Source organism: Salvelinus sp. IW2-2015, linkage group LG19 (genome assembly GCF_002910315.2).
Source record: "Salvelinus sp. IW2-2015 linkage group LG19, ASM291031v2, whole genome shotgun sequence".
Taxonomy (NCBI): domain Eukaryota; kingdom Metazoa; phylum Chordata; class Actinopteri; order Salmoniformes; family Salmonidae; genus Salvelinus; species Salvelinus sp. IW2-2015.
Window position 1 is genome coordinate 31,597,425 of NC_036859.1, and position 11,220 is coordinate 31,608,644.

The 11,220-nt window shown below is 44.1% G+C and overlaps 1 protein-coding gene across 1 annotated transcript in view; it reads left to right on the forward strand.

Moving 5' to 3' along the window:
• Window positions 1-11,220, forward strand: part of zgc:154006 (Occludin_ELL domain-containing protein) — a 41,981-nt gene that overhangs the window by 27,703 nt on the left and 3,058 nt on the right. The window contains exons 9-12 of the mRNA XM_070449039.1: window positions 6,475-6,629; window positions 9,808-10,038; window positions 10,306-10,477; window positions 11,172-11,213. Coding sequence (XP_070305140.1) covers window positions 6,475-6,629; window positions 9,808-10,038; window positions 10,306-10,477; window positions 11,172-11,213 — 600 coding nt within the window. The remainder of the gene's footprint in view (window positions 1-6,474; window positions 6,630-9,807; window positions 10,039-10,305; window positions 10,478-11,171; window positions 11,214-11,220) is intronic.

Below are 11,220 nucleotides of genomic sequence, written 5' to 3' on the forward strand. Positions count from 1 at the left end.
CCGGGATCCAGCTCTTCTGCCGTAGGGTAGCAGGGCTTTAGGTCAACAACATGCACCGTCCTGACATCTTCCCCAGTGTCCTCCAAACAGACCAAGTAGCTCACTGGTCCCAACTGCTGCACTACCCGGTATGGGCCTTTCCATCTCGAAGCTAGCTTGCAGTGAACTTCTTAGATGCCTTCGACAGATGATGGGAACGTACCAGACACGAGACTGGGGTGGGAAACACACGTCTCGTCTATGTTTATCATAGTTTCTCAGCTGTCGTTGTTTGGCTTTGTTCTTTATATTTCTCGGTCTTGACTTGACCTTGTCCGGACTCTGCATAATGTGCAGGCTCCAGCCTGAAATCAGGGCATTACCAGGTTGAAATGGATGAGGCTGGGAATGTCGAGTGCAGCCGATAGGAGGGTTCGGACATCGAGATGGTCAGTCCACTGAAGAACAGGAAGTCTAGACCAAGGACTACAGCAAATGCAAGGCTTGAATCTGCAAGAATAGCCACCGGAAGTTTATAGTCTCTATCATGCAGTTGTATTATTATACTAATCCAGCCCAAGGGGTGGTAGGTTCTCCATTGGCCAAGTACAATGGTCCCTTCTCCCATGTTTGTAGCTCCTCATGAGGTAATGCCATTTTCTGCCACGGGCCTCTTGCATCAGGGTGTAAGTTGCTCCTGTGTCAATTATGGCCTTCCCCCTCCAGTTCCTAACAGTCAGGGGCACCAATAGTTCTTGCGGAATAGTAAGACAGCTAGGGGTGATGTCTAAAGGCTTATCATTAAGGCTGACCCAATGGTATGCAAGCCACCACGTCTGTCTAGACTGTCGGTCTTCTGTCCTTTCTGACCTTTTCCAGCATCCTGACGCTGGACATAGAGCGGGCAAGAACCTGGAGGATGTTGGACTTTACACCTCCAACACATCACTGGACTTTTGTCTTGGCTCTTGGGTACAAATATCTGAGATGGTTTAGCCCTAGGAGAGCTATGGGTATACTGGGATGAGGGAACAGGGTTTTTAGTTTGAAGGTGTGTGCTTCCAGTCGTCCAGTGATCACAGAGACACTCTCCCAGTCTCTCTGGGCAGGGTAACAGGAAGAGGTTGAGGGGAGGGTAATGGTGGAGAGATTATAGGCGAGCCAGAAACCTGGGGTGAGGGTCAGTGCTATCCAACTCCATTAGTTCATCTAATCCTTCACAATGAAAGAATCTTGAACACGATTACCATTAGGTGTGTCCACATTGACACAGTATGGGGTTCCAACAAAAGACATGATTTCAACTTTGTGTGGATGGGGTCAGGGGTGTTTCTGTTCAAGTCCCTGTTCGGGCGCCACTTCTGTAGCGGTATTAATTAGAGAAAGGTAAAGAAGATTTTGTTTGGGCGCCAGGCAGGTATTAACCCTGCCGAAAGAAGGAAATAATAGAACAGCGAGAGTACCACTACCAGACCCACACACATCAGCAGAAGAGACTGCCTAGAGTGTAGCCTGTTGACCAGATAGCCAGCGGAGAGAAAAGATGGAAGTACACACCCTAGTATGATCACACATCAACACTTCAGTCCTTCCAAATTTCTTGGTAACCCCCCACAAACCAACCTCATATAAGCAATAAATCGGCAGAGCCAAATAAACAGCAACTTCCATATCAATAACAATCTAACGCCAGTCATCACACACAGGAGGATTGGCAATAGTCTGTGTATTTTCTTCCTGGGAAGGAGTGCAGAGGTATGAATGTGTGTGTTCATATACACCACTTAGTCAGCTCCAATGAAGACGTCAATTACTTTAGGAAATAGAAGTCGGGTGTTGCAGTGTAAAGGCATGGAACATTAGCGGTGAAGAGACAGCAGAGAAAGGGAACAAGAGAGGGCTTAAGCTGTGGCTAGTGAGGTTGCATAAGGGGTATTCCGGTCTGACTGTCCGATGGTATGTTGGGTGTAGTTTGACGCTTCGCTAACAAAAATGTTGCTACTTATTCCTTTGATCCAATAAACATCGTGGTCCCAAATGCAGAACAACCACGTCGTCGAGCCAATCACACCGACGGATTGATCCAAACACTGGTACAGACCACATACCTGAAGACAAACAAAAACCTCTGCAGATAGCACACAACGAAAAACTGGTTCGTGCGCAATCATGAGCTCTCTCCCAAAAAGCTTAACGAGCCTCTTTTATTTCCTCCTCTCCTTACTGGGCTCCATAGTCTCTAAGAGTGGCAGCGCACGGTGAAGGCTCTTGCAGGATTTCGCTCACACATGTAAATGTATTAAAGCATTGAGTTGCCTTGGTGTTGCTGCAAACCTCTACAGTATACTCTTCTTAATCAGTCTGTCTGCAAGGCGCAATAGTACCGCTTCATTTCACAGAAATGGTGTCGGTGAAAATAAGCTTCTTTTTTTGTTCATTTTAGTTTWAAAAAATGAATTAGCCCCCATATTGAAAGAACATTGTGGTTATATTAAAATAAACCATATTAATTCAAAAAATAAAAAAAGGTATTTCGCTAGACAGTGCCTTTGAGGTATTACACGTATTCCAGCTGGGAACAGTAATGGCGCGCAGCCCATCTGATCCATGTCACAGACTTCTAGTCTCGACAGACTGTTCAGTCTATCTGCTCCTAATGATGTTGTAGATCATTGCTGGAAGTGCTTGATGTTGGGTTATGCCATCCGAGGACAACTATGGTGTGTATTATGAATACATTTGCAGCCTTTATGAATGCATTAAAGGTTTTCTATATAAGAGCCTTGACCATCAGCTGTTATGACTGCTTATAACAATTCTTAGATGGCACTGTCTATAATGCATGATACACTGGTGGTTCAAAAAAGTGTTCCCAGAAAGTCCTGTTGTATTTGTTAGCTAGTCTTTTTGGGGCTCACACAAAACATGAAACATGACACAATACAGATCATTAATAGACAAGAACAGCTCAAGGACAGAACTACATCAATTGAATAAACACTACATGACCAAAAGTATGTGGACACCTGCTCGTCGTAAATCTAATTCCAAGATTATGGGCATTAATATGGAGTTGGTCCCACCTTTGCTGCTATAACAGCCTACACTCTTCTGGGAAGTCTTTCCTATAGATGTTGGAACATTGCTGCAGGGACTTGCTTCCATTCAGCCACAAGAGCATTAGTGATGTCGGGCACTGATGTTGGGAGATTTCCCTTCACTGGAACTAAGGGGCCCGAACCATRAAAAACAGCCCCAGACCACTATTCCTCCCTCACCAAACTTTACAGTTGGCACTATRCATTCGGGCAGGTAGCATTCTACTGGCATCTGCCAAACCCAGATTTTTCCGTTGGACTGCCAGATGGTGAAGCATGATTCATCACTCTAGAGAATGTGTTTCCACTGTTCCAGAGTCCAATGGCGGCAAGTTTTACACCACTCACATCTCCATAGACAAACATTGGCAGTAGAATGGCTTTGCTGAAGCACTCAGTGACATTCAACGTGGCACGTTCGTAGGATGCCACCTTTCCAACGAGTCAGTTCTTCAAATTTATGCCCTGCTAGACCTGCCCCGGTCAACTGTAAGTGCTGCTATTGTGAAGTTGAACAGTCTAGGAGCAACAACGTCTCAGCCGCGAACTAGTAGGTCACACAAGCTCACAGAACGGGACCGCCTAGTGCTGAAGTGCGTAGGGCGTAAAAATCGTCTGTCCTCAGTTGCAACACTCACTACCGACTTCCAAACTGCCTCTGGAAGCAACGTCAGCACAATAAGTATTCGTTGGGAGCTTCATGAAATGGGTTTCCATGGCAGAACAGCCGCACACAAGCCTAAGATCACCATACGCGATGCCAAGTGTCGTGCAGATCAGGATTGGTTTATAAAAAAATATCAGAAACTTTGAACATCCCACGGAGTACCATTAAATCCAATATTAAAAATGGAAAGAATATGGCACCACAACAATCCTGCCAAGAGAGGGCCGCCCACCAAAAYTCACAGACCAGGGAAGGAGTGCATTGATCAGAGAGGCAACAAAGARACCAAAGATAACCCTGAAGGAGCTGCAAAGCTTCACAGTGGAGATTGGARTATCTRTCCATAGGACCACTTTAAGCCGTACACTCCACAGAGCTGGGCTTTATGGAAGAGTGGCCAGAAAAAAGCCATTGCTTAAAGAMAAAATGCATGTGGGATGTGGGAGACTCCCCAAACGTATGGAAGAAGGTACTCTGGTCAGATGAGACTAAAATGTAGMTTTTTGGCCATCAAGGAAAACGCTATGTCTGGCACAAACCCAACACCTCTCATCACCCCGAGAACACCATCCATGTTTTTCATCGGCAGGGACTGGGAAACTGGTCAGAATTGAAGGAATGATGGGTGGCGCTAAATACAGGTAAATTCTTGAGGGAAACCTGTTTCAGTCTTCCAGAGATTTGAGAGTGGGACGGAGGTTCACCTTCCAGCAGGACAATGACCCTAAGAATACTGCTGAAGCAACATTTGAGGGGTTTAATGGGAAACATTTAAATGGCCTAGTCAAAGCCCAGACCTCAATCCAATTGAGAATCTGTGGTATGACTTAAAGATTRCAGTACACCAGCGGAACCCTTCCAACTTGAAGGAGCTGGAGCAGTTTTGCCWTGAAGARTGGGCAAAATCCCAGTGGCTAGATGTGCCAAGCTTATAGAGACATACCCCAAGAGACTTGCAGCTGTAATTGCTTCAAAAGGTGGATCTACAAAGTATTGACTTTGGGGGAGTGAATAGTTATGCACGCTCAAGTTTTCTGGTTTTTGTCTTATTTCTTGTTTGTTTCACAAGAAAAAATATTTTGCATCTTCAAAGTGGTAGGCATGTTGTGTAAATCAAATGATACAAACCCCCMAAAAKCCATTTTAATTCTAGGTTGTAAGGCAACAAAATAGGAAAAATACCAAGGGGGGTGAACACTTTCGCAAGCCACTGTATATCAAATCAAATCACATTTATTTGTCACATACACATGGTTAGCGTGTGTTAATGCAAGTGTAGCGAAATGCTTGTGCTTCTAGTTCCGACCATGCAGTAATATCTAACAAGTAATATAACTATCATTTCACACAACTACCTTATACACAGCAAGTGTAGAAGGATGAATACGAATTTGTACATAAAATATATAAATGAGTGATGGCGAACGGTATAGTCAAGATGCAGTAGATGGTATAGAGTACAGTATATACATATGAGATGAGTAATGTAGGGTATGAAAACATTATATGAGTGGCATTGTTTAATGTGGCTAGTGATTACATTACATCAAGATGCAGTAGATGGTATAGGCGTACAGTATATACATATGAGATGAGTAATGTAGGGTAAGTAAATATTATATAATATAAAGTTGCTAGTGTAAATTGATTACATCAATTTTCCATTATTAAAGTAGCTGGAGTTGAGTCAGTATGTTGGCAGCAGCCACTCAATGTTAGTGATGGCTGTTTAACAGTCTGATGGCTTGAGATAGAAGCTGTTTTTCAGTCTCTCGTCCCAGCTTTGATGCACCTGTACTGACTCGCCTTCTGGATGATAGCGGGGTGAACAGGCAGTGGTTCGGGTGGTTTTGTCCTTGATTATCTTTTTGGCCTTCCTGTGACATCTGGGTGTGTATGGTGGTCCTGGAGGGCAGGTAGTTTGCACCCGGTGATGCGTTGTGCAGACCTCACTACCCTCTGGAGAGCCTTCCGGTTGTGGGCGGAGCAGCTGCCGTACCAGGCGGTGATACAGCCCAACAGGATGCTCTCGATTGTGCATCTGTAAAAGTTTGTGAGTGTTTTTGGTGACAAGCCGAATTTCTTCAGCCTCCTGAGGTTGAAGAGGCGCTGCTGCGTCTTCTTCACCACGCTGTCTGTGTGGGTGAACCATTTCAGTTTGTCCGTGATGTGTACGCCGAGGAACTTAAAACTCTCCACCCTCTCCACTACTGTCCCGTCAATGTAGATAGGGGGCTGCTCCCTCTGCTGTTTCCTGAAGTCCACGATCATCTCCTTTGTTTTGTTGACATTGAGTGTGAGGTTATTTTCCTGACACCACACTCCGAGGGCCCTCACCTCCTCCCTGTAGGCCGTCTCGTCGTTGTTGGTAATCAAGCCTACCACTGTAGTGTCGTATGCAAACTTGATGATTGAGTTGGAGGYGTGCATGGCCACGCAGTYGTGGGTGAACAGGGAGTACAGGAGAGGGCTGAGAACGCACCCTTGTGGGGACCCAGTGTTGAGGATCAACGGGGTGGAGATGTTGTTATAGTGTAGGTAGTATAAGTGGTCTACAGGGTAAGACCAGTATAATTATGAGAATGTCCTTGACATTCTGGTTAAGATGCATGAGACTTTCTGGTTCWTAGCGTTCGAGGCAGGACACAGCAAAACACCCTCAAAAGCGCTATCATACCAATATCCATATGAAATATTTAGGCTAATAGCAATGTTGTTACATTGTTTCAGGTGGACTATGTTGCAGAGGGGCAGAGCACTCAGCGGGCCCCTACTGTGATCTTATCAGAGAAGACCGTCCCTGACCTCAGGGCAGAGAACAGTGTTGTCTCAGACGGAGCCGGAACAGTCAGCATCTACAGTGAGGAGACCTACAATGGCAATATGTGAGTCATGGGGTTTGATATTGYCWAAAMGTTTGGACATACCTACTCATTCAAGGGTTTTTCTTTATTTTTACTATTTTCTACATTGTAGAATAATAGTGAAGACATAACTATAAAATAACACATATGGAAACATGTGGTAACCAAAAAAGTGTTAAACAAATCAAAATAAATGTTATATTATAGATTCTTCAAAGTAGCCACCCTTTGCCTTGATGACAGCTTTGCACACTCTTGGCATTCTCTCAACCAGCTTCATGAGGAATGCTTTTCCAACTGTCTTGAAGGAGTTCCCACATATGCTGAGCACTTGTTGGCTGCTTTTACTTCACTCTGCGGTCCAACGCATCCCAAACCATCTCAATTGGGTTGAGGTTGGGTGATTGTGGAGGCTAGGTAACCTGATGCAGCACTCCATCACTCTCCTTCTTGGTCAAATAGCCCTTACACAGCCTGGACGTGTGTTTGGGTCATTGTCCTGTTGAAAAACAAATGCTAGCCTCACTAAGCACAAACCAGATGGGATGGCATATCACTGCAGAATGCTGTGGTAGTCATGCTGGTTAAGTATGCATTGAATTCTAAATAAATCACAGACTGTCACCAGCAAAGCACTCCCACACCATCACACCTCCTCCTCCGTGCTTCACAGTGGGAACCACACATGTGGAGATCATCCGTTCACCTACTCTGCGTCTCACAAAGACACGGTGGTTGGAATTGAAAATCTCAAATTTGGACTCATCAGACCAAAGGACAGATTTCCACCTGTCTAATGTCCATTGCTCGTGTTTCTTGGCCCAAGCAAGTCTCTTCTTATTATTGGTGTCCTTGAGTAGTGGTTTCTTTGCAGCAATTTGACAATGAAGACCTGATTCACGCAGTCTCCTCTGAACAGTTGATGTTGAGATGTGTCTTTTACTTGAACTCTGTGAAGCATTTATTTGGGCTGTAATTTCTGAGGCTGGTAACTGTCATGGCCTGATCTGTTTCACCTGTCTTTGTGCTTGTCTCCACCCCCTCCAGGTGTCGCCCATCTTCCCCATTATCCCCTGTGTATTTATACCTGTGTTCTCTGTTTATCTGTTGCCAGTTCGTTTTGTTCATTGAACCTACCACTATTTTGTTTCCCTGCTCCCACCTTTTTCTTGCCCCTGTTTACGAGTTTTCTGGTTGACCGTTCTGCCTGACCGTTCTGCCTGACCTGAGCCTGCCTGCTGTCCTGTACCTTTACACCCTCTCTGGATTATTGACCCCTTCCTGCCTTGACCTGTCATTTGCCTGCCCCTGTTGTAATAAACTTTGTTACTTCGACACAGTCTGCATCTGGGTCTTACCTTCAAGCGTGATAGTAACTCTAATGAACTTATCCTCTGCAACAGAGGTAACTCTGGGTCTTCCATTCCTGTGGCGGTCCTCATGAGAGCCAGTTTCATCATAGCGCTTGATGGTTTTTGTGACTGCACTTGAAGAAACTTTCAAAGTTCTTGAAATTTTCCAGATTGACTGACCTTAATTTCTTAAAGTAATGATGGATTGTCATTTCTCTTTGCTTATTTGAGCTGTTTGAGCCAAACAACTGATTGGCTCAAACTCATTAAGAAGTAAGGAAATTCCACAAATTAACTTTTAACAAGGCACACCTGTTAATTGACATGCATTCCAGGCCAAGAGTGTGCAAAGCTGTCATCAAGGCAAAGGGTGGCTACTTTGAAGAATTGCAAATATTAAATATATTTTGATTTGTTTAACACTTTTTTGTGACTACATGATTCCATATGTGTTATTTCATAGTTTTTATGTCTTCACTATTATTCCTCAATGTAGAAAATAGTAAAAATAAAGAAAAACCTTTGAATGAGTAGGTGTGTCCAAACTTTTGACTGGTACCCTAAATGTAATAGTCCAGTCTAGGTAAATAGGCCAGTCTGGGTAGGATTGTCTCAGCCTGGAGTGGATAGCCTTAACCCATAGTGAGTTCCCATAGTCTATGCCTGGAGTGAATAGTCTCGACCTAGAGTGAATAGTCTCGACCTAGAGTGAATAGTCTCGACCTAGAGTGAATAGTCTTGATGTAGAGTGAATAGTTTTGACCTAGAGTGAATAGTCTTGATGTAGAGTGAATAGTTTTGACCTAGAGTGAATAGTCTTAGGGCTATATTCAATCAGATCTGCTTTAGCCAACATCTGCATAGCGGTTGTTTTGGCGGCGTCGGAGGTGGAACTGTGTTAGAGCTGTCAAATCCACAAGCGGCTCCTGGCATTATACCTAAAGTGGGCATTGCCATTGGCTGCACGGAGTGCATTAAGAGAAATCCCATGCAGCCTTGTTAATACGTTCGAGCACTGGAATGTGAGATATAATCTATACSTCGATTAGGCTAACAAAATCCTCATTATTTTCTTTAATTATTTTACATTTTAGCGTAATTATGTCTATATAGCCTTCTAACATGAGTGGGATGGGTGTGGCTTCGTGACAATGATCAAGAGCAGCTGCTGACTGATTTGATGACTTCAACGCAGTTCTGCGTTTATTTTTATTTATTTTTACTTAACTGACTTGCCTAGTTAAATAAAGGTTAAGAACAAATTGTTATTTACAATAACGGCCTACCCTGGCCGGACCCTAACCTGGACGACGCTGGGCCAAATGTGTGCCGCTCTATGGGACTCCCAATCACGGCTGGTTGTGATACAGCCTGGAATTGAACCAGGGACTGTAGTGACGCSTCTAGCACTGAGGTGCAGTGCATTAGACCGCTGTGCCACTCGGGGCATCCATCACCGCCAAAACAACCGCTATGTGGGTGTTGGCTATCGCCGGTTAAAGTTTGATCTGATTTAATCCAGGCCTTGTCCTATTGGTAACAATAATATTACCAGAACCCTACTACTCACACCCGGCTGTAAAGCCTGGTTAGACACAGGAAAACGATACAAAAATTGTTCATGACAGTTTGAAAATGAATAAATACTTTTTTATTCAAATGAGATTTTCTCTGCCTGCTGGTTATCAATTTGCCACCTTCCACTTCTGCTTTGTTGTCAATACAGATAAATTATTTTCCCAGTGTTCATGCAGTATTGACTGAATGGTCCAAAGAATAACACCATAATGTAATCATGTAGTTATAAAGGTGAACTAGCTTTATTGACAGTTTGATATTATCTCCAGTTACTATGACAACACCAATGGGCGTGTGCCTGAGCCCCTGTACCGGCACACCAGGGTCAGATCCAGCCCCTCTGTGGAGGCAGAGAGCCTGAAGAAGTACCCCATTCACAGGGAAAAGGAACGGGATCCTACCCCCCCTTCCCAGGAGGAGACCCAGTGTGAGACCGGCTACACCACTGGTGGGGATACTGGTAACGAACTGGACCAAGACCAAAGTGACCACATGCATAGGTGGGCTGTATTTGTTGAGAAGATGGATTGATGGCTGAATGGATGGAACGAGGGATGGCGTGATAGATTAAACATTAAAACAAACAGACAGTATCCAACCGTTATCTGCTGTGTGTGCTGTGTCAGATATGCTAGTGGGAAAGCATGACAGAAAGCCATTTTGTTCCAAAGCTCTCTACATTCAAGAAAGCGTTCAAGAAAATTGCAGCATTGATCTAAATGGAATGACCTGTGTCTCCTTTATTCCTGTGTAATGTGTCTCTTCAGCATGTACCCTGAGATAACATCAGACAGCCAACGACGACAGTATAAGAAAGAGTTTGACTCCGACCTGGCGAGCTACAAAAGCCTGTGTGCCGAGATGGATGACATCAGTGAACAGATGCACAAGCTGAGCCGAGAGCTGGAAACCCTGGAGGAGGGGACTGCCAAGTACCAGGTAAAGAAAACATATGCTGTTACATTTTCTGGCAAAAAATAATATGGCTATGTTTTTCTTTACGGTCTAATATTCTCCTGATATTTCGCGTAGAAATGTATATGGTCCCGTGTGGCTCAGTTGGTAGAGCATGGCGCTTGCAACGCCAGGGTTGTGGGTTCATTCCCCACGGGGGGACCAGGATGAATATGTATGAACTTCCCAATTTGTAAGTCCCTCTGGATAAGAGCGTCTGCTAAATGACGTAAATGTAAATAATTGGCAACTACATCGTTATCTCCTAATTTAAGTTTTGCTAATTCATTGAAACAAGCACCATTACAGCACACACACACACACACACAAAAGCTTACTTTAAAGAAATACATTTATAACTACTTTTTGAGAACAAAATCAGATGAAGGGGAAGACTCGGCTCTCCCAGTAAAAGGAGTCAAGCATTCGGTAATTTCACCTCAAATCTGTACTACTAAGGAGTAGGTGGTATTTTAACCTTTGCTCTGTAGTTGAATGAATCAGTTAAATGATACGCAAATAATAAAAATAAGTTTAGATGGAATGCGGCGGAAACTGGCCTTATGAGTTGGAAAAGGAATTTGTGTGTCGTTTGCCTCATCGTTGCGCATAAACTGACTTTAATGAATAGCCCCCCGTTGAGCAGTAATGTTTTTGAGAGTTATCCTTTATATCTTAGGGAGTGGCTGATGAATACAACCTTCTCAAGGGCCTGAAGCGGGTGAGTT